Here is a 24,392-nt window from a genome sequence, read left to right as displayed (position 1 = left end):
CGAGATTTGCAGAGAGGCGCTAGATTGGAATCCAGAAGGTCATCGAAGAAGAGGCAGACCCAGAAACTCGTGGCGGCGAAGCCAAGCCGCTTAAATCCGAACTGTCGACGAGAACCTTGACCAGGTGAAGACGCTGGCTCCGGATCGTCTACAGTGGAGGTCTTTTACCACGGCCCTATGCACCGGAGGATCGGCGCGGGATCATTAAGTAAGTAAGTAAGTCTCCTTTAACTTTCAAAACATCATAATTTTTTAAGTCCCACGAAAACGCTTCAGGTTCATCTACGGGTTCATGTATCGCTTTAACTTTTTCAGCATATAAACTTGAAGTAGCACGCTGTCAGAAAATACAAATGACGGCTCTGCAACTTTTTTCAAAAAAGATATGTTAAAAATAAGGAAAAGAAATCAAGTATCCCCATCCTCTCCTATGTATGGATGTACAATACGACCTTACGACCTCAAATTAATATGAATCTCTGACAACAGTTATCTCCAAATTTTCTACATATAATTTTCATTGATGATAGTTGATATGACTATATTTGAAAATTTCATTATTCTGGGTGCAAAGCATAGGCCCAATATCAGCCTTCAATATCATCAACTTCATCTTTTTTTGGTTGTAATTTTGTTTCTTATAAAGAGAAATAAAAATTTACAATTAAGGGAGACAAAATATCCGCCCCTGACCTAACTATCGACGGTCTAGAAATTTATTGTTTATGTTTCACGGGCATATTACAAATAAGCCCACGTTTTTGTGCTGATAGTTTCCCCATATTCAAACTTTTGGTATCGGAAACGAACCAGATATGACCATCATGAGCTTAATTCGAAAATGGAGCTTTTATTTATCACAGTTTCGTAGCGTTCGGTAGAAATTTTCAATTTCTTTTCAAATATCTTTTCAAAATTTGGATGAACTTAGAAATTGATTTGCAGGTTGAGTTGCAAAATACGAAATTCTTAATCTGCTCACAGCCGTTGTAGCTTTCAAACAGAAAATCTTCGGAAAAAAACGATTTTTCCCGGAATTCACTTAAGAGTAGTTTCGAGAACATTGAGAGCTATTAAGGCTGTTGATTATTACTGTTACTTTTCTTTTTGAGTATTACGCGCTCAAAGTAGAGGTGCCCATGAGGAGATGCTCAGCCCGCAGGAAGCCGTTCCGGACGATGATTTCGATCGATTTCCTGTGCTCTCTTGGCACTATTTCAGGCCCCGTCCTACGTATGAAGCACGGAAAGAGTCCTCGTGAAACGTCCCTTTACGCACTTTCACTCACATACATGGAAGGGACAGTCACATACAGTTGGATGCACACATATGTATGTATTTAGGTAGGTACTGAATGTCGTCAGACTTTCCTGCTTGGCTGATATGCGAAATCAGATAGGCTGTTTCCTGTCGGGTTATTTGCAGATTTCTCTTCTTCTCGATGATGTTGCGACAGTTAAGCAAGAGAAAGGAAAAAAAAGCAGCATGAACTTAACAAAATACGACCATCAAACCAAATCGACAAACCGACTGGCAGTGTGGCAAATGGCACTCATCCATTATGCAGACATAAAATTGCCAAAGCAGACACAAAACCTAATGATTATTTAAATACTGAATGAAGTGCATGGATATAAAGCGTGCCAGAAGACGGTGGAAATGGTTTTTGGGTAAGTTTCAGATCAGACATCTTATGGTATAGGAAAAAAAGGGAAATAAAACCTAAGTCACAGTTGATGTTAAGTGCTAGGTGAAGATTTTTTTGACCTCCGGCCAAAATTTTCAGATTGAAACAGAAGCGAATTTTGTGGGATTCCTTGGCAAGACAATATTGAACGACCACTTTCTAAGCTGACTGAAATTAAACCACTTGACGCGTTTGGTTACATTGCGAACCGTGCAAGAAAATCTGAAAAATCATAAAAGTACCCGAAAATCTGGTTCTTGTTGTTATGATCCTCCATTATCATTAAGGAAATATAGGTCATGTCAGCTTGAGACATGGTGACAAAAATTCAACCCGCTGTTGGGCTGCTGCCTGCCATATCCGAGAAATTTGGCTCGTGTGTCATCAACCCTGGAATGATTACTTTCTGGCTGATAAATTATTCAGTGCCTATACTCGAAACCGCAACAAAAAATTACGAAACCCAAACTCAGTTTGACAAGTTTCATGCGTTGTGTACAAAATAAAAAAAACTCTGCCTTATATTTGTGTTCAGTTGAAACTTTTAAGGTTGGAAAGATTTTTTTACTGACTTAGATTCTAGGGAAAATTTAACTTTGCCTAATCTCTGAGTTTTATTTGTTGATATTCGTATAACACATTTGCTGTTGAATTTTTTTCATGTTTGATCATTTATACGTATGTTTGTCGCAATTTTTTACAAAAAAATTAAAGTATCAAACAGTTGAAGCTGAATGTTCGATTCAATGGTCATGCTCAGGGAGAAAGGATTCCTACGTTCCATTTATCCCTCAGGAATTTCTTCGTTTCGGACTAACGTACCCTGTATGTATGCAAAACACGCTGAGGCATATAAAGTAAAAAAAATCGAAATATGAATTCCACGAGCTGCAAGCAGCTGACTCACCACAGAAAAACAGACATGACAAATGGGAAAAAAATTAAAATTTCGTTTGCAATACTCATGTCAGCATATGACTAATACATATTTTTCCTTCGCTGCAAGAATGTTAATTTGCTTTGCTATCCAATCTGCTTGTCGATGGATTAAACATAACCAAGCTACAGTTCCGGAAAATATGGAGAAGAAAAAAATTAATTCGCTGACAGCGTAAGTTAAGATACCTGGTGCAAAATTTCAACGAAATCTGAGAGAAACTAAATCATATTTCAGCCTTCCCACTGCCAATTTGGTATGTGGGAAAACGAAAGCAAAACAAAACAAGAGGAACAACTCTACCTACATCCATAAGTATCTGCATATGGAAAAAGTTTGCTCATATACTGTGGGGCAAATTTTACAATCCACCATTTGGGCGGCGGAACAAATTAGACTTACCTCTAACCGTACAAGGAAAATTGCTCCGGGAAGGCACTCATAAATACAATCGTGTGTAGCAGAAGGAGATACATTTCCTTGATTAGTCTGCTCTGGTTAACCTTTTTTTTTGGTTTATGCAGAAGTCAGTATCTTAACAGACGTCCAGAGCTTATTCAAAGTTCATTTAGCTTATGCTTTGATTAAATGTTGAGAAAACCTACAGTACTATGAATTTATTGCTACACATTTTTCAATGTTGATTCAGTTAAGTTTCATTATTTCAAAACCATTTAAAAACGTGTTTTTACCACGAACAAGTTAGAAGACATTTGTTTTTTTTTACTACACAGAAAAAATTTTGACTATTACGTGTCACTGAAACTGCAACCTTTAAAATGAATCAATCTGTAACTAACCAAACCTGTAATTTTAAATAGTTTTCCTTTAAAGTTAACGAAGATTCATTTATTATTACAGCAGATGTCCTGTAAACAAGTTGTAGGGGAGATGGGGGCATAATGGCCACCTTAAGGAAAACGGTTATTTAACCATAGAAAATAGCTATAATATGGAGGTTACATTATTGTTTCGTGTTCAGACACTTAAAAAGCCTATTCCCTAACGGGCTGAAACGTGAAAAACTAGATGAAAACGTTAAAAAATGCATTTTAAAAAATTTTGCCAAAAGCTGAAAACCAGCCACTGTGGAGGCATAATGAGAACCCCCCCTGAGGCAGTATGAGCACCATTAATCAGAGCAAGATGTACGTTTTTGCCGGGGAATCTAGCAGCGAATTCAATTCGTTGAAGTCAGGTGAGTCGTAGATTCATCAAACAAAGCAATAACTAAATAATCGAGGTCTGTTTGTAGAATACAAACAATTCACGCACGCTCATACATTAAGTGCTTTGTTCGGAGGATGATGCTACTAGCCGTATAATGTAACAATAAAAAAATCGATCATGAATTGTGAATGGAAAAAATCACCTCGAACAGAAATCTAACTCTAGTCTTTTGATTACCTCTCCGACACCTTACCAATAGGCTAAATTGTCGGATGAAAACTAGTCAAGGTGTGGCGCTATAAATCAATTTTAATTCGCTGCTAGATTCTACGGCAGAAAATGCTCATTATGCCTCGATAATATGGTGCTCTATATGCCCCTAGTGAACAAATTTAAGTAAAAACGTGTTTTAAAATTGATAAAAGTGAAAAATCAAAATATTTATGATGGTAAAAATTGAGAAACAATGTGTACATCATGTTGCAGTGCGTACATTATAGATCAAGGTTATTTTAAGATCATAAGAGCTTATTTCGTGGTGCTCAAAAATTATAATATTTTCGTAACTTGAGAACCAAGCTAGTTTTTTTTAAATAGCTCTGTAAAGATGATAAGGAGATTCCTTTTTTTGTGAAAAATTAATACTATAGGAAGTACGAAACAAATCCTCATGAAAATTTATTTAAGAAAATACGCACTTTCGTAGTTCTCATTATGCCTCGGGTGCTCGTTATGCCCTCATCTCCCCTACACTAAAAATCAAATGTCACGAAATTTGATTTTCGACCTGTAAAATTACGGTAAATGTCCTGCTCCTTTTTGTTACAGGACATGCAAGTGCAAGTGCAAGTGTATCAGTTTTTTTAGAACCAGAACCTCCGTGGCCTTCGAATACGCTTTTGGTGGCACTCCGCTTGAAAGAGTTGTCACCATTAAGGATCTAGGAGTAACCTTTGATCAGAAGCTATCGTTTAATCAGCATATCGCGACAACAACAGCTAAAGCCTTCGCTATGTTTGGATTCCTGCGAAGAAATACTTTAAGCTTCGAGGACCCATATGCTCTCAAGACAGTGTTCTGCTCTTTAGTGCGAAGTGTCTTAGAATATGCGGCACCAGTTTGGGCACCCTACCACTCTGTTCATATCGAACGGATCGAACGAGTTCAGAAAAAATTTCTTCGTTATGCTCTGCGTCGACTGCCCTGGCGAGACCCCGTAAGGCTACCGCCTTACTTACAAAGATGCGCTCTTCTGTCTATATCGACTCTGAGTCAAAGAAGAACATATTTGCAAAGAATGTTTGTATACAATATCCTGACAAACACTGTTGACTGTCCACAATTGCTCCAAAGCTTGAGTTTACACGCCCCAGCACGCCGTTTGCGCAACCAAACCACCTTTTGGCTACCTAGAAGCAGAACAGTTTTTGGACAAAACCACCCGCTTAATCGATGTTGTCAAGTCTTCAACGATGTGTCACACTTGTTTGACTTCAATGTATCCAAATCAATGTTTAAATGTGCCATTCGTGACGTTCCCTAGCATTAACATAACTTTAATTTAATCATAAGTTAATTTTAATACTCGGTCTGTATGACGGCAGTCAAAGACTTAAATAAATAAATAAATAAATAGACCTCTGACCCAAAATTTCAAACCTGAAATCAATAACCTTAAAACTCCCATGCGCAAATTTCCATCTCCATCTAAAGTATTTTAGCGTTAATATCGCCAATATGTAAATAGCCAATATGGACGACTCCTTTAGCCGAACACTGACCCTGAATTTAATGCCATATTCGTTTTCATCTGGTGGAAAGATGGTAGTGCACCAACTGCTGTCATCTTCATATAAAAAAAACGCTTTGACAGCACTTGGTGCACTACCGGTGCACCACCAGGATGAAAACGAATATGGCATAAGACCTGGAATCGTTTGCTCGTCCCTCAAAACACTTATGTGCAAATTTTTATCATAAACCGATGTATATAATTAATATATTGGATCGTAATACTCCAACAAATTTGAATTCAACAACATATGTTTGCTATTATTGAAAACAGAATCACATTCTTTACTCCAAACAAATCTAGAATTTTTCTTCAGCAAACAGTACAAAGGATTAAGATGTGAAGATATGTAAGTTTGGAACAAAACCACAATAATAATTCATCAGTCCTAAAAAAACGCCTTAAGCTCAGTTACATTGCTAGGAGCTTTCGCTTTACGAATTGTTTCAAATTTATCAGGACTCGGAAACAAAACTTTATCTGTTAATACATGCCCTATATTTAAATAAGGCAAACTAGAAACGAAAAATTTGCTAGACACGTAAAACACATCAAATATATGCTTGTTGTGTTCAAATATGAGCTCGTGGAGAAAATGGCGCCAACACCAATTTGTTGCACTTAGCTCAAGCTTCAATGTACTTTATTAGTTTTAAAAATCCACTTGCACGTTTTTGCAATAAACGCTCGTGAAATTGAGTAAAAATTAAACTTAAAGTTGAAATAAGTTGGCTAGGAAACGACGTAGAATGTTGAAATCTTATGCAAAAGGTGTGATTTGAATGCCCTAACAATGAACATCTTATCCATGTAAATCCTCATCTAACTATAGTTAAGTTTAAAATACTAAGTTTTAAATAACTTTTAAAATAAAACTTTTAAAACTCTGCCCTGAAAAGAGGTAGAGTTTTAATGTATTCCACAAAGTTTCATATTTCCACGTATTCTACAACTTTGTAGCACTGACCATACTGACTGGACACTCGATTTCGTTTTCTGGATAATTTTTCCAGAAAAAAAACAAAAAAAATCATTTTTCCAACAGTACGCAATGTCGATTCCAGAGTGCGCATCGATCGATTTGAAGAAATGCTATCCCAGTTAGGAAATGCCACCCAACTTTAAAAATAAAACACGCAATTTCTACGATAAAATCGGGCTAAACAGGACCATTTTTCCTACAGGGCATTTTTTGTCAAATTTTTCAGGTTCGCCACCTGCCGTCGGTATTGCGAACCTGCAAAAGCTGACAACAAAAAATTAGACAGAAAATGGTTGAATTTTTGTTCTAAGAGTCAAGTCAGTGTGGTCAGTGTTTGTAGTATAAAATAAAGCTCCATCTATAGAAATAAAAAAGTTAGAATTTTCATTTTTTTTATAGTGGACTTAGACTAACTTTTTATACTTTCAAGCTATGAAGCATGTTGGAAGAAGCAAATGTTCTCAAGACACTTAAGACATAAGGTGAAAGACAGAGGCGCTAGGAAAAAAGTTCCACTTTTAGCCATTTCGGACCACTGTGCACTGGTTTCAGAACTCCGTCTCTCTCTAAACAATCAATATGATCAATAACTTGTTCCTTGTTCCTTGAACAAGGTAAATTTTTTATCACTAAAGTATTGGATTGTAATCAATTAATATTTTTCAATTTCTACAGGATCGTAAAAACATAAGTGCGCCGTTAAACCACCCGGAATCATATTTATTTTGTTATAGAGTAAAGTGGGGCAAAAGTACGCAGGCGGAAAGAGTACGCACTAGGCTTTTACAGTAAACGACAACACTGTACCGGTTTGACAGGTCATCGAGTCAGCTGATCATACGTGTTTTTGTTTGTGGTTTGGTTCGCGCACGTCGGAGAAATGAGTTAAGTTTTAGTTTTTCCAATTTTTATGTAATTTTATACGTATTTGGAAACATTATTACGCTTCATGGAAATTCGCTAATCAAATCAGCATTCGTGACAAAGGACACATTATTAATATAGATTAAATCTGTGGAACACTAATGCCAGGATATGATCGGTATATTTAGCTCTTTTAGCTTTTTTCACAAATGGTCGTAGAGGGCAAGAGTACGCAGGTTTGGTGGGGCAAGAGTTAAGTACGCGTTGGTTTCTTCGTCTTTTTGATAGCATTTGGAAAGCTAACCCAAAAAATAATCATGTTTTCAATAATCAGGACGTACAAAAGGAAAACCAGCCGGAAGATTTGCTCTCCGGAGATGCTGGGAAACGCCAGGCAGCGGTTGAAGGTCGGAGAATCGAAGCGCCGGATTGCTGAAAGCCTATTTACGAAACAGCAGGTCGAACCGAAGCGTTGTGAAACTCCCGATCCACTGCCTTCAACTTCCGGGCGAGTGGAATCCATTGATTATGAAGAACCACCCAAGCAACCAGAATTCCCTTAAAAAGGTTCCATAGAAGCTTAATCAGCTCTCGTTTGTGTCTGAAGAGAATGCTAATCAGCCCAAAATTTAAGTTCTTAAAGCTACTTTCAAGTTCGTTTAGGGGGCTGTAGAGAACGCTATTCAGCTTCTAAGAGAATGTCAAGAAACTTCTATGCGCCGAAAAAAAAAATCCAATTGACAGATTGCTCTGACAACCACATGTCAGATTGCTAGGTTGCCGGTCTATCATGGTCTATCTCATTGATTTTAATTATATTGTTTTGATTACAAAAGCTGCTTACACGCCTAGAGAATTGAACCGCTGCTCTCTAGGTTGCAATGAAACTCGCCAGCCTCTCGACCAATCCAGCAATAGCTAATTGCCACTGTAATGATTAGTATTTAAACTTAATGTCATTTGAGATGATTGAGTGGGTTGGTCAATAGAAGGTACCTTATTTCGTTCAAAGGACTTTCAGTACACAATATGAATCATAACAAAAATTCGCATCATCAAAAATTTATTCGAATATCTTATTTAACATTTATAAGAAAAATTCGAAAAAATCTTGAATTCCATTCGTAAATATCAGTACAGATATAAACAAAACAAATACCATGACAAGAAATTGACAGACATTTTTGACATGTCGCTTAGAATTCCCATATAGGTTCTTTAACACACCTTCAAGTATCTTAATGGTGCGCTTTAGAATGTTACGCGAACGTTATCGACCTTCTTGAAAATCATTTTTGACATGTCGCTTAGAATTCCCATATAGGTTCTTTAAAACACCTTCAAGTATCTTAATGGTGCGCTTTAGAATGTTACGCGAACGTTATCGACCTTCTTGAAAATCATTTTTGACATGTCGCTTAGATTTCCCATATAGGTTCTTTAAAACACCTTCAAGTATCTTAATGGTGCGTTTTGGAATGTAACGCGAACGTTATCGACCTTCTTGAAAGAAGTTCCATTAAAAGCGCTTAGAAGTTCCGTTATCGATAGTTTAACCTTTCAAAGGGCGATGGAAGTTCCTGAGTAATTTTTACGCGACAAGAGTCACCTGAAGTTCCCGTAATACATTTTTTCATCCAAATGTGAACTTCGGAGTTCGGAGTTAAGTAAAAACGCGACTTTTGGTTGCTTGGGCACTGAATCTTTCGAAACGATCATATGTGACTCCTACAGAAATTCGACCACTTTCGAAGCGGACCCTCAACAAAGACGGAAGAAAGGCCAAAAGTCTGAAATCATCACGAGCACTCCCCTCCAAGCAAAAATTGGAATCCAATCTTCAACAGAAAAAGGCAAAACCGCCGGCGAAACGTAAACTTGCAACTGAGACAGACACTGCAAAAGGAACCAACACGACAATGAAGTAAAAGCCTCCTAAAGGCTCTGAGGCTCCAAAAGGAGCAAAGAGACCACGAAAGGCAAAGCCTGCCTAAAGCTCTTTTACCTCTGCATTTTTTTTTTCTTCGATTTGATTTAAAGTCTTTAACCAATGGAAAATGAATTCACTGTTTTATTTTAACTATTGTTTATGAAATAAAAGTTTTGTTTTGTTTAATAAACGATTATAATGATTCAAGACCTCACTTACACCGGACCAGAATGGAATACAATGAGCTTATTTTATGCGTACTCTTGCCCCACCTCATGCGTACTCTTGCCCCACTGGTGGGGTAAGAGTACGCTTTGGTAGTTTTTGAAAAATATAATTTTTTATCAATGTTTACAAACGTTATCAAAACTTTTTGCGTCATACAATCAAGGTGAAGAGCATTACTTTCATTTGGTTTAATTACTATGATCAATACTTTTTTCTTTGAAGAGATACAATAAGTACACAACTAAGTGCGTACTCTTGCCCCACTTTACTCTACAGTGATATCCAGTGATAGTGATTAAAGTATTTGTAGTGATTAATTGGAAAATAAAATCAAAGATATGTTTTTTCTAAATTTTCTTATTATTATTGATAAAACCAACTAAGGGAACATTCATAAATGAAGTAGCATTTGAGTGGGAGGGGGGGAGTTTGACTTTGTGTGACGATGTGTGACGAGAGGGGGGGTAGGGGTTCAAGTAAAGCTACGTAGCTTTAATTAATTTTCGAAAAAAAAAATCCAAATTGAGAAAAATTATGCCTAATTCAATCCAGTCTGAACATGTAGCTTTTGACCACCACTGCCCGACTGTTTTCAAGCCTATCGAGGAGCGTACATGCAAGAAATTATTATTTATATTTTGCTTCAAATGTTCTCCAAAAGAAGCATAGCAAAATCCATAAGGCCCCAGCCTCGGATAGAAAGATTCGTCCAAAGCGAATTGTAGGCAAAAGAGGACACGAAGTGCTGATCATCACTCCGGAGGACGATAGAGAGTGAGTGGAGGCAGCTGACATCGCAGATGCAATTATTCCAGCCGAACAGACGATGGAGGAAAGCTGCCCAACGATTTCATTAGAATCCCGAATTGAGATAATTTGGATCGACGCAACTGATTAAATACTTACTAGCTATCCTGATTGTTGAAAGGTAGCTTGATTTTTTGATATACTTTTTTAAACTTCCATTTATAACTTCTTTATCTTTTTTTTGTTATTTTGTGTATTATTCTTGCAAAATGCTGATAAAATTAAAGGTAATAATTAAAAACCGATTTTTAAAAATGGGGGGGGGGGGGTTATTAAAGCTACGTTATTATCTAGGTGGGGTCTATGACTTTGTGACGAAATGCTAAGAGGGGGGAGGGGAGGGTAGAAAAAATAAAGCTACGTCATTTATGGATGTTCCCTAAAAGGGAAAGAAAAATTGAAATCGATCAACATTTCACAGAGCTTCCACTGTCACATCGAGTTGAACTCACTAGGAATTCACGTAAGTTGTAGATGATTTTCATCATACATCAATTCCTATATGGAGTTTTTCACGTAGCCGCTACGTGTAGATTATTTTGCGTGCACTCCAATTGGTCAAGATATTGAGCAAAAGGAATACTCCCCGGAACATACGGTTCGACGTTGTTGGCCAAAGGCATCGTGTCGTTGATAATGATGAACTGAACCCCAAAAGTGATGAAGCACAATAAACTTATCAACTTGATAAGTCGTTGCGAAACAATGCGAGACAAAGCAGCAAACCGTAACGTCTCTGCTATAATTTTGATAAGCACACTTGTACCACAGACAAACTTGTACTTTTGATCACCAAACGACGCTAGTAAGAATTGCGCCAAACCGAATACTAAGGCTATGAAACAAAATGGAGATTGATACAGTATTGAAATTTAGCAAACTACGGCAAACTGATGCTCTAAAAAGGCCGCCTTTTTTATCAAATCACCGAAACACCGACTTATAATTATTTTGTTATAAGAAACTATGATTCACGAATTTCGAAGGCTCATTCCACCATCATAAAACTGCGATCAAACATACGAACACCAAACCTGAGGTATTCCTAATCTGGATAGTAAAAATCACTTAATAAACACTTTTTCTTTTAAAGCACATACTTTTGGTAGAAATTTAAAAAACAAATTACTGTATCAAACTAAACTTTTGAGAAGTAAAAATCTTCACCTCATCGCCACTATTATATTAAGGTTTTCCTTTTAATCAATAAAAAGACCAATTAGCTTGTGTTCTTAGGTACGCTAAAAAGACTTCTGAGCCCAGCTCTTTTTTATTCGTTCATCAAAGCCAGTTGGGGAACTCATAGGGTTACCACAATAATAACACCAATATCTTTAAAATAATATTTGTCTTGTATGAACGACCCCTTCTAAAAGGGATCATCAGATAACCTTAAAACATATTTCATCATTTCTGGTCCCAATAAGCATCCGTGCCAAATTTAAGCTCTCTATGTCTTGAGACGGCTGAGCCTATAGAGCAGTGAACTTCAAAGTAATCCCTACCGACTCCTGGAGCGTTTAGAGCCTTCAAGAGGTCTGTGAAAGAGCTCAGAACTACGCATTTTTTCTGTATCTCTACTCTATACAAACTTGTATGAAAATACTCCTAGAGGGCCGGTTTGCTCTAAAATATCGACCCAGACAACCAGAAGTCGTATTGTCTTTTACAGATTACATCGTATAGAATGTTATTTAAACTCTTTTTCGTATATCTTCACCTACAATGTGCGGTCCATGCATATTCTTTATCGTATTTAAAAGCATTGCATGATTTTATTACGACAAGAAGTATTTATGTACATATGAACTCGACCTTTGTGTACGACAATTCGCAAAAAATCCGTGAAACGACCGATATACGGTGATCAGCCGTGATTGAGAGATTTTGTCGTGCTATGCATAAAATAATTCGAAATAAAAAACGTATATCACTGCATTGATTCGTAATAATGTGCATGCAATCGTATACCTTTGCAAATTAATTGGCATGTCTGATTTTCGTAAAACGTATTTGCTGGCAATCGTAAAAGAATACAAAATAGTTAAATAAAATCGTTTATGATAATGGGACATCGATGATTGGAATCGTATTAAAGGAGGCTTCAAAATGTTGGTCTATTTTTAGATCATCGATGACGTGTTCTACGATTTAAAAGATTTAAGTTATAGAAATATACGATTTGTTTTTGGTTTAATGCCTTTGAAGCAAATCCCCTTGAATTTATATATTCGTCAGGAATCGTCAGGGGATCAAGTCCAGGCGCCAACAATAAATTCATGAACGTGGAAAAAAATCAGCAATCAGGAAAATAATAAATGTGTACGATATAAACTTGAATTTGACAGCAAAAAAAAACCCATTTCTTTGAAACAATCTTATTTTTATTATTTTTTGGGGATGAATTGGTTTTTGGTTTAAATCCCAAAAAAAAAAAATATTTTATTTGAACTGACGGAAAATGAGAGCCCTGCTCTCACCAAATAAGTCGTCAAACTTTCCATATTGTTACGAAAAATGTCGTATATTACAACCTCAATCATCTATATGATGATGTGAATTGTCATAGTAAATTCCAAAAAGAATCAGGGTAGCCGTAAATGATGCGCATGACAAGTCGGGCAAATCGTAATTTAATACAATCCAAATCAAGAATATGTTTGCTAATGTACCTATATGGCCTCCAAAATGAAACGTATATACTGGTTTTGCTACATTATATACGATATGTGTATACGTATATTTGCACGTATATTTGCGTTGCAAATTCGAAATACCCACCAAATGGTTGTCTGGGGAGACAGGGAGGCGGGGAGTGAAAAAGTTTGAAAACCACTGCTATAATGTTAGGTTGCCAGATATTTTCCCACACGCATCCAGGCGGTTTTATCTAGAAACCGGTATCCCAAAATCCGAGCAATATCCGGGCAAATTTGGTCAAAAACTCAGGAATTATTCAACAAAACTCAAGAATAAAAACAGTTTAAAAAAAATTTTCATCGAAACACATCAGCAAATTTAAAATCGTTTGGTTATCTTCCAAAAAAACCCTTAATGATGATTGTAATAGTATCTCCTTAGAAATTTTAACTTTTGACGCAAAAATCATATATGATAGTTTCTTACATTGAGATTTTTGTTCGATTTGTTTTGATTTTAAAGTGAATGAATCCGGGCAAAATTCTGACAAAATCCAAGCTTTTTTTAAATCAAAATCCGGGCTACCTTTCCAAACTTTATATCAAATATCCGGGCAAATCCGGATAAAACCGTACAATCTGGCAATCTTACTTTGACAAACAACCAAATAAAAATTCATATAAATTGCTTTTTATACAGTAGAGACCCTGCTTATCCGAGCTTCGGATATTCGAGCTTTCGCTTGTATACAAAATGTATTTATAGTAGTATTTTATTACTGCCATGTATTAGTTATGCTATTTAATAGCCGTTTCTTACTAGTTTAAATTCGCCGAAAGACGTACACAATCCATGTTTTTTGCGCCTTGATGATATGCAACTTGTTCGAAGGATAGGATGAGGCCCTCAGGATCTCCAATGTACATCTGGTGCCAAACTCGATTTTTGAGTAATTTTTTGAAAACTTTTTCGATTGAATTAAAACTGCTCGAATTCAAAAAAATATATATGAAAAATCGAGCGCTTTCACAACTTTGAAGCGCTTTTTCTCGAAACTATCATGAAGGCACTTGCACCCCTCTGATCCCAAGTGCCTCAAATTATTTTTTGTGTAGTCAGAGGTTTCACTTATCAGAAATGGCCTTTTATAAATGAGCGATGGAAAGACATTGCTACTTGAAGGAAAAACGAATGATACGTCTAGGATTTATTTTTTTAAATTATTTACCTAAAGTTTTTTGAAGAACCTAAAAATTTATTTTCATACCCTGGGAAAAAGGATTCACATTTCTTACTGACGGTTATCTATCTCTAGTGCAAGCTTCGTTTGAAAAAAAAAAAACGCCTAGATGTTATTCTAACAATTCTCATCCAGACTTTTAATATGGTCTGCAAATTATTTTCTTAGAGAACATCCAGGCGTTTTCTTAACACAAGCCACAGTTTTAAGGAAATTTTGCACAATAATTTTAACTTTAAATGACTTGCCTGTTTCTTCATGTAAAGAAAATAATCACATATTTGTTGAAAAGTGTTGGTGAAATAACGTGCATAAAATCACGAACACTATCAGTGACAAATAGGACTATTCTCATCCAGACATTTAAGATGGTCTTTAAATTATTCTTTTAGAGAACATCCAGGCGTTTTCTTAATACAAGCCACAGTTTTTAGAAAGTTTAACACAATAATTTTAACATTAAATGACTTGCCTGTTTCTTCATGTATCGAAAATAATCAAATATTCGATGGTTTTTTTACAAACTCTGAATTAAAATTGAAATGAACTCCATTGATTTCAATACAATTTTGGTATCAAAACGTCTGTGTGGTACTAAAATGCCGGCTCGGAATTTTTTTCTACCATTCCACCCCTTTGATTATAACAAGGAAGCTAGAAATTTGTATTGGTTTGCATCAATCCAGGCGTTTAATCAATCGTTTTCATTCAGCCGTTTTTAACTTGAAACTAGGAAGCGTGTCCAACAGAATTCTTTAAACCATTACTATCGACAATCAATTCAATAACATGAGAGGAAAATTTAAAAATGCGTTCTTAAAATACTTTAAAACGAAAAAAAACAGAAAAACGAATGTGCTTGCATGCAAGTTCGTGATCGTTTCATTTTCCTGAAAAGAATCAACCCTGGAGAAAATGAGCAAATCTGCATGACTACTCGAATGTTTTGAAACAGGAAGCCGTTTTGAAAATGTCTCAACGTAAAATGATATATGCGATTTTAAAAACCAGTTCGTTTGAAGAAAACAATTAAAATTAATGACTATCAAAAAGAAAACCATCGTAACAAATTTAATTATCATAATTTTGTCCTAAAATTCATTACTTAACATTCATATTTAAAAGGGTATATGACCTTTAGAATATTTACTACTGGAAAGTTTGTTTTGGTTTAATCGTACACAAATCGTGCTCTGCAGCGCTGCGCGTTTACATTACCTTCACACATAAAATAATAGTTTTTCTCGTAAAAAGGTGAATTAAACCATAACTTGCAAAGATGTCTTATATGTTAGCACATTTACACAACGGCTGGCAAGTGGACCAGGCCATTCTCTCCGAGGAAGACCGAGTTGTGGTAAGAAGAAATTTCTAGAAGCCTCCGGAACTAATTTTGCCTAAATCGAATCATGCTTTCCAGGTTATCCGATTCGGGCACGATTGGGACCCCTCCTGCATGAAAATGGACGAGGTGCTATACAGCATAGCGGAAAAGGTGAAAAACTTTGCCGTCATCTATCTGGTGGACATAACGGCGGTACCGGATTTTAACAAGATGTACGAATTGTACGACCCCTGTACGGTGATGTTTTTCTTCCGGAACAAGCACATCATGATCGATTTGGGCACCGGTAACAATAACAAAATTAATTGGCCGCTAGAGGACAAGCAGGAGATGATCGACATCGTGGAGACGGTGTATCGGGGGGCACGAAAAGGTCGGGGTCTGGTGGTGTCCCCGAAGGACTATTCGACCAAGTATCGCTACTAGGTTGAAGGTATTATGTTTAGTTTTTCAAATTATTTATGAATAAGGATATGTGTATGACTGAAAATTGGAACATAGTTTTGAAAATCATTTTAGAGAACCTCCTTTTAACCCCCTATTTTTTAAGATTTTTTAAAATTATTTTTAAAAGCAGGGCCCCTTTGATAGAGGACCAAATACGAGGAAGGTATATCGTTCCTAGCACTATGCTCGATTGCTGTATCAGCACCAATTATGTACTCTTGACACTCTTCAGTGTGTTAAATTGAATTTTTACTTGTGAGCCTCAGAACTTGTCATTTTCGTTTCTGATTGAAAATTCTTTTTATTTTTCCGCAAAAAAATGAAGTGATTTGAAAGCATTTGCATTAAAATTTCACATTTTGCATACCTTTCATTTAAATTAAAAAACTTTTTCTTGAAAACCCGATCAAATGAAATGGTCACCTTGTTTGAGAACATTTACTACAAAGGGGTGATATCATTAAAGAAACAACTTAGAAAAAAAATTAATATTATCATTTAAATAAGACATTTTTATGTTTATTTAGCAACTCTCCACCAAAAATCGTTCAACGATACCGGTTAAGTTTAATTGATAACATAGATGAAGCTGGTTCCGATATTATGGTTCTGAACCTTTCCGTTGCTGAGAAATACCTGCTTCTTCTCAACATCCACCTTGAAAGAACCCTCCTCCAGGCTGGTTTTACCGCTGCGATAGTCCTGGAAGTTTGGGATCTTCCGGGGACCCATGATCGGGTCCTCGAATCTCAAAATTTCCAGAGTTCGAATATCAGCTGTGGAAAAAAGGTCGATAAAGTTTCTTTGAAAAAAGTCGAAAATCAATGATTTACCTTTGAATCCGATTTGCTTGGCTAGCTTCTCTTTCAGACTGGTCAAGGTGTCCCCATCGGACAGATGAATATTCACCGTAAACAGTCCGGATCGCTCGATGGGATTTTCCAGAACAACGGCCACAAATGGTTTCACGCTAAAGACGATGTACGGCACGCCGGGACGCACTTCTTCCTTCATCTTTTCCGGAGCGTCCGGTTCATCAGTGAAACGGATGCTGAGCGATTCCACCTCCAGGGTACTTTTGAGATATTCGAGATTTTTCTCGAGAACCTCGCGTTCATCGAAGTCGAGTGTCACATCCATAGCACTTTTGCCAGGTCCTCCCGAAGACTCAACACGTTCCCGTACCATCTGAGCGAAAGGCATCACTCGCTTCATGTACTTCTTGAGGATTTCCTTTTTGCCAAGTTCCACGGCGATGATTTTGTTATCGGGGAAACCTTTGTTCTTTTCGAACAGCCCCCGCATTGTATCGAGTACGCACGATTGCCAAGGAGGGAAAGTTTTTGCGACCCAAATAATACCGTCACTAGGTTTCAGAGCGGGCGCTGGAGGAAGAGCTTTTCCGCCCTTGGTTTTCGTTTGCGATGCACTCTTCAGATTGACGCGGAACGAGTGAGCAGCATCCATCAGGTACGCTGAACATTTGATTTTCTTTTCGTCGATAGTTCCAACTTGAGGCCAAGATGCTTTCATGATACTGGATTTGTTTCCGAGCAATTCCCAAACGTATTCGGCTACATGGGGACAAATGGGAGCAATCAGTAGGGCCTGTCGGCGAATGAATTCAAGAACCAAATCCACGTGCATTCCATCTGCGCCGCACAGCTCTCTATACTTGTCCCTGGCAGATTGAAATTCGAAGAACCCTGTACGTAGAGCTTCCTTGTACAACATCTTCTTGTAGTATTCATCCGTTTCCTTCGTCTTTAGGTTCATTTCGCTTAGAAAAACGGCATCGTTGAAATCATCTTGTTTGCCTTTTCTCAAAGCAGCCTTCGAAGCCAGTGTTTCCTTTACCCATTCGATGAAAGTGTACAATCTCAGAATTCCAGCATCGGCCGAACTCTCAACGAAGTTAGCATCCTCGATACTGTCTCCGGCATCAGCTAAGCACAGACGCGTTCCGTCGGCGCTGAATTTGACAATCGCCTCATACAGTGTCAAAAAGTTGCCTTCCGACTTGGACATTTTGGCAGAGTTCAGCAACAAATGCCCATTGCAACGGACGCCCCGGGGCCACTTGCTAGGTTCGTTGGGCCAAATCGCCACATGGTTGTAGAGATAGAACGTCAAATGATTTTGGATGAGATCTTTTCCCGAAACTCGCAGGTCTACCGGGTACCTGTTGGAATGAATGAGAAAAAAATTATGATAAAATTACAATTCAATAAATTGAGATGAGATAAACGTGTAAAATTTTACTAGAAATCTGGATTTTTTTAAGTTGAAAAAAGTTGTGCAATAAGCGGGTAAAAAAACTTGCTTATCGCTGAAAACCAATTCAGACACGAAACATAAAGTCTAAGACATGAAACTTGAGACATGAGATCTAAAACCTTTACCTTAGACATGAGATCTGAGAAATAATAAAATGTCAAATCTTTTCAGGTATTTGTCTTTCTCATAACTCAGGTTTGGTGTTCCAAGTCTCAAGTTTCAGGGCTCAGGTCTCATATCTTATAGAAGTTCTCAGGTATCAGTTCTCAGATCGCGCGATTTTCTGTCTTATGTCTCAGTGCTCATGGTCTCATGCATTTGACTTAATTTTGGAATGACTATTTTGGGTTAACACTTAGTTCAACAAACAGGTTATCATTCAACAAAAGTCTTACCAATAATTGAATTCTCGCTTCATCCTTTCCAGATGTTCCTTCTTGATCTTACTGCCAGCGGGCAGTTTAGCGTCAGCAAAGAAAATATAGTCCCACACAGCCGGGGTCATATCGGCTGGTTTAATTCCTAGTGGGCTCGGTTTTTCCCCGCGGAACGAACCTCCTTGCAGCAAATGTACCACCGTATAGAACGCATTATAGATAGTGGAATCCGAAAGCGACTCAATCAGCCACTGCTCATCCCAAGGCAGTTTCGTTCCCAGACCGTAGGTTCGAGAGCAAGCATACTCGTGGAGCCAGTCCAGACAGTTCTCGAAATTGCGGGCCACCTCTTCGTGATACAGTTCCATCGTTCTCAAATGGTCGGTTGTGGTCTTTTGCCAGGTAGGTTCACCATAGTTCAAATACCACTGATTACAAAGGGCCACAACGCAGACGTCTCCCGATCGGGACATGATCGTCTTCTCTGGCTCGTAGTAAACATCAGCCTCGTTACGATCTACTAGATATTTCTTTAGATCTTTCTTGACATCTTGAACTTTCTTGCCAGCGTGCTCCCCAACTAGCAGAATGCCATCATAGAATCCCTTCAAATACACCAGCTCCTTTGCCTCGATCAGTTTATCACGGTCATTCTGACTCTGAATCTTAAACTGATCGTATGCAGTGACAGCGCTCAAATTTCCCAAACCTGGAACTTCGATAATCGGAATAGGTTTAAATGGCAGCACCATCTCATCAGTTATTCCGTACTTTTCACGGAACGGTTGCTTCTTTTGCAAGTCCACCAAAGCCGCGTAATCGTCCGGTGAATCAGATGGAACCGAGGTGACCACACCGGTACCTTTGTCTTCCTTGATCGAAAGCATCGGAAGGGTGTAGATAACCTTATTCGGAGTCAAGGGAGCTGACAGCGCCAATCCCATAATTTCCTGACCAGTGAGTTCGGCCACTTCTTTAACCACCCCTTCGGTGGCCGTGAAGCCCTGATAAGCCATATTTCGAGCGGCTCGTCTAGTAGCAATCCACACCTCTCCGTTTCGAGTGGTTTCGAAAGCGATATACTTGATGTCCGGGTGAACCCAGCAATTAGTTTGGCCATACATAGTTTCCGGACGCAGGGTACCGCAGACCAAATAGACCGGAGCCTTTACCGAAGCCAATTTTGCTGGAAGCTTTCCGGTTACCTAAAAAACATTCCACTTAGAACCATAATTGCAAAATTATTTAGCTTACTACCTTCATCTTAATGAGCGTATACTCCTGTGGTCCCACACCTTCGCCAGAGGAACGATCGTGATCCATACACGGTTGCCCGTCTTTGGGCGAGAAAATCGTGTGCCGCTTTCCATACATAATCTTGCCCCGTGTCTTCAGATGGTTAAACTGCCAACGGACGAACGAATCGAAGTACGGGTTGGCATCGGTCGTTATGAAAGTTCGCCTCCAATCAATGTGGCATCCGATTGACTTGAGATCTTGGATTGCCAACGGCGGAAAGTATTCCAACCAATGATCAGTATCAGCAAACTTTTTGATATCCTCATCCTGCAGTCCCAGACTTTGCATAATCTGCCACTGATATTTGGCACCGCCAGCCTTAGCCGTGGCCTTACTTTTCTTACCCTTGTTTTTATCCTTCGGGATCACGTCTTTCTCTTCCGCCACAACTTCTTCTTCAGTAACCGGAAAGACCGGAGGGCATCCGAACGTTTCCATCTCCCGTTTCAACTTATCCGCACATGCCTTAATCGGCATTCCGGTACAGTGGAACCCGAAAGGAAACAAAACTCTTTTACCCTTCAGGCGCTGATAGCGCACCCCAAACTCGGCCTTCGACAGGGAAAACGTATGTCCCAGATGCAGTCTACCATTCATGTACGGAAACGGAAACGTCACCATAAACTTCTCGTCCTCGGATTTTTTCGGACTGGTAGATGCATCGCTCTCGTGAATTTTCTGTTCCTCCCATCGAGCCTGCATATCCCGTTCGATCTTTTGCAGGTATTCCACCTTAAAAGTTCCCTTTCGTTCGGCCGCCTAAGAGAAAAAAAATCAGCATAATTTCCATATTGCAGACACATCACCTCGAATCAGAGTTGCATCATTTTTCCCATTACTCACCATGATCCTTAGTAATTATAACAGACCGACTATGAGAAATCTTCGATCACGATTGAATAAAGACAACAAACTTCTTCACCTCCGTTAAATCCGAAGAAATCTGAACAATTTTTGCATCCGCATGGGATTTCCAAAATCGACCGCAAAAGTGACCAAACCGGCGAACAAAACGACAAACGAAAAAACACGTCGATCGGTTTGTTGTGACATATCAACCGTTCAATGAACTCGAATTTTGTTGTAGACTGGCTGCACTGAAAAAAATACACAGCGTTATTCACAGAAATTGGGAAGCGATTTTTTTCGAAAATTTTTTTGTTACAGTGCAGAATTATATTAGCGTGGCTTTGAAAATTTCAAATTCAATTTTTTTTATATTTGAAACACAAAATAAAATTAATCAAAATTGGTCAAAAAACGACAAAAACTTCAAAAACAAAAATATTTAAAAAAAAACAAAAATTACAAAATAGAACAAAATTACAAAAATAACAAAGATGACCAAGTTAATAATAATATTTGATAATTCAAATTCTCAACATATTGGAACAAATTTGACAAAAGCTTATGTTATGTAGTTGTGACAAAAGAAGAGTTTGATATTTGTTCCCTCCTTATTGGCTTTTTTTTTAGTTTTCATAACTATTGTGAACTTTTCAATTTTGTAAATTTTTGTAACTTTAGATTATTGGTAAGTTGTGTAATTTTTATAATTTATTTAAAAAAAATTATTGTATTTTTGGTCATTTGAACTTCTTAAATATTTGATTTTTTTGTTATTTTTGTAATTTTTATCATTTTGGTAATTTTTGTTATTGTTTTGTTTTTTCAACAATTTTTTTGAATTATAGAATTTATATCATGTTTGCAGTGTTACTTCTGTCACTTCTGCCAGTTGTTATTTTTTGTCATTTTTATAATTTTTGAAACCTTGTTGAACATATTTTTCCTAATTGCGTGGCTCATCTTCACAAACTTGTTCAGTAGTTAGAGTCTCTGACGAGCATTTCAAGAGTTTAAGAGAAAAAAACAAGCTAATTGATTCATGGACGGCAAAACTTCTCAGATCGACTCGCCTGTGAAATAGCGTGCAATTTTTTTTTCGCCTGCTCCCCCAAACTGTGCGGAGAGAGATAAATCGAACTGCAATCAAGAGTGAGATTGTCAACACATAAAAGTTAGCGAGAGCTATCACATCCGCTGATGAAGAGAGTTTCCTTCTCAGGAAAAATCTATTGCGCATTGTGTCTAGGAGGAATGTAAGAGTTAAACACTTGTGCAGTTTTTTCTTGGTACGTTTACGAGAAAAGACGCTGCTTTTCGAATCAGAGGTTCCAGAAGTGTTTTGATTTTTCAGGATTTTCGAGAAACCGTTCTGAGTTTTCAAAACTCTCGAATTGTCCTGATTTTTTAAATCTGGTCTTTAAAATGTCCTGAACTGTCCTGATTTAAAAAATATCTTAATCATATTTGAATTTGTAGTTTAATGATGAGAACATCAAACGAATATGTAATAAAACAGTTTATCATCTTACGTACTCTTTTAAAAGTACATGTACTATTTTTCGATCGAGAAATGAAAGTACTCTTCTTTTTGAGAAATTTTACCAAATGTACTCCAACGTATTTCTTCCATTTTATGAAGTTGTTTATGCAAAAACTACGAAAGAAATACAGCTTACAACAAAATATTAAAAAATTTTGTTTAAATCAACATGCATTTCTAGTCGTTATAAACACTGAGTGCAATAAGCGCCTTTGAGTATGCAAACAGTTATCCATATGCACTAAATTTAGGTATAGTTCAAGAATATTTTCAGCAAAATTTTATAATTGTCTTGGTAGTAACCTAACCTCCAAGACATTTACAGTATTTGATTGAATTGAAATATCTCGGTGCCACCTCAGATACCACGATATATGTACAGTAGAACCTCGCTTTTCCCAGCTCCGATTATCCGAGCTTCCACGTATCCGAGCCAACATTTCATTCAAAATCCATGTCAAAATGTGTTTAATCATCGCGATATATAGTTAAGCTATAAAATCGACGTTTTCGGCAAGTTAAAAGTCTAAACTTGTGAGAAACGGCGATTAATAGAAATATAAAATCAATGTAGGAACCGAGCAATGCGCCTGGATGGTATGCAATACCAGAGCAAAAGGATAGGGTTTGTCAATCACGGAAATTAAAAAAAGGTAAAATTTACCTTTTTGCGAGGTGAATTTTTTCCATCCCTCTTTCGAGGTAAATTTTACCTTTTTTTCATTCACCTAGCAAAAAGGTAAATTTTACCTTTTTTTCAATTCACCTAGCAAAAAGGTAGATTTTACCATTTTCTCATTCACCTAGCAAAATAGTAAATAATACCGTTTTCCCATTCACTGATTTAAAAGGTAAATGCTTGTTTGTTTGATTGGTTTCTTCAATAATAATTAATTTTAAAAAAAACACAATTCATGAAAAAAATTGGCATTTATTTGAAATAAATAGGGACTGTTACCTTATATTTATTTTTGAGATATATCACCGTGTTCTTTAAAAATTGTTGAGGCAAGTCCTTTGTTCGCCAAGCTTGTCAGGTCCGGCTTGTCCGGAATAATATCTGAAGGCTGACGGGAATACAACACGAAGCTCTGTGGGCCGATCTGAAACAAAAGCAAAGTATTATGAAGAGAACCAGCACAACTAAATGAAATCTAAGAAAACACTTACCATTTTGTTCCGAGTTTCACATATTGTGCACGAAGCAGAACTTGTTCCTAAACGGCAAAACAGCTTAACCTCAATAAACGAATTCGTCAAATATTTACTTTTTTTCGAGATGATTTGTACCGTTTTGTTTTGATCAATCCAGGTCAACTTCACCTCGCTACGAGGTAAGTTTTACCTTATTTGGATTTACCTTTCTTTCTAGGTGGATTATACTTTTTGATTCAGCTCAATTCAGGTGAACTTCACCTCGCTACGAGGTGAAATTTACCTTTTTTGGATTCACATTTTTTCTCGGTGAATTGTACCTTTTTTCATTCTTCGTTTCAGGTATATTTTACCTCGCTGTGAGGTGAGTTTCACCTCGAATAGGTAGAAGTTACCTTTTTGGCTTTTGCGAGCATTCACCTTTGCTGTCTCGGTAAATTTTACCTTTTTATTATTTTCCGTGATGTATTTCGTTTAATCCGACGTTTCACTTATCCGAGGTGGTCCCTCCCCGGACTACCTCGGGGAAGTCTGGTTCTATTGTACATCCTTTTTCTTAGCATGCGGGCGAAAAGCTCGAGTAAAATATGGATCTTGTGTCAACCTGATGGCTGGGACAACGAGGGAGCTCACAAACACTGGAGTTCGGTTAAGCAGGCTTCTACTGTGACTTATTGTTAGGCAAGTGGTGGAGCATCGATTATATTTTTTTCCCTAAATCAATATTTTCTTTTCAAGCGTCAACTTAGTTTTTTTCTTTAATTTAATTTTTAATTTGAAAGTTCGATTTAATGAATGAAGGATTGTAAGCTGAGCGAAAATATGC

General features: G+C 37.4%; 2 protein-coding genes across 2 annotated transcripts; one reads left to right on the top strand and one right to left on the bottom strand.

The window, feature by feature from the left end:
* Nucleotides 1-15,460: 15,460 nt before the first annotated feature.
* LOC129747208 (thioredoxin-like protein 4A) lies at nucleotides 15,461-16,118 on the top strand. The gene is made up of 2 exons (XM_055741302.1): nucleotides 15,461-15,634; nucleotides 15,698-16,118. The coding sequence occupies exons 1-2, from the start codon at nucleotides 15,557-15,559 to the stop codon at nucleotides 16,046-16,048; spliced, it is 429 nt and encodes a 142-aa protein (XP_055597277.1). The 5' UTR covers nucleotides 15,461-15,556; the 3' UTR covers nucleotides 16,049-16,118.
* A 436-nt stretch (nucleotides 16,119-16,554) lies between these two features.
* Nucleotides 16,555-21,070, bottom strand: LOC129744259 (leucine--tRNA ligase, cytoplasmic). The gene is made up of 5 exons (XM_055736691.1): nucleotides 20,866-21,070; nucleotides 19,981-20,781; nucleotides 18,742-19,928; nucleotides 16,903-18,251; nucleotides 16,555-16,845 (listed from the first exon to the last, which is right to left on the bottom strand). Exons 1-5 carry the CDS (start codon nucleotides 20,866-20,868, stop codon nucleotides 16,637-16,639), a joined length of 3,549 nt encoding a protein of 1,182 aa, XP_055592666.1. The 5' UTR covers nucleotides 20,869-21,070; the 3' UTR covers nucleotides 16,555-16,636.
* Nucleotides 21,071-24,392: the final 3,322 nt, after the last annotated feature.

Source organism: Uranotaenia lowii, chromosome 2, assembly GCF_029784155.1.
Source record: "Uranotaenia lowii strain MFRU-FL chromosome 2, ASM2978415v1, whole genome shotgun sequence".
Classification (NCBI taxonomy): Eukaryota; Metazoa; Arthropoda; class Insecta; order Diptera; family Culicidae; genus Uranotaenia; species Uranotaenia lowii.
The sequence above is the reverse complement of the archived record's forward strand: the minus strand, read 5'-3'. Positions and strand labels throughout refer to the sequence as shown.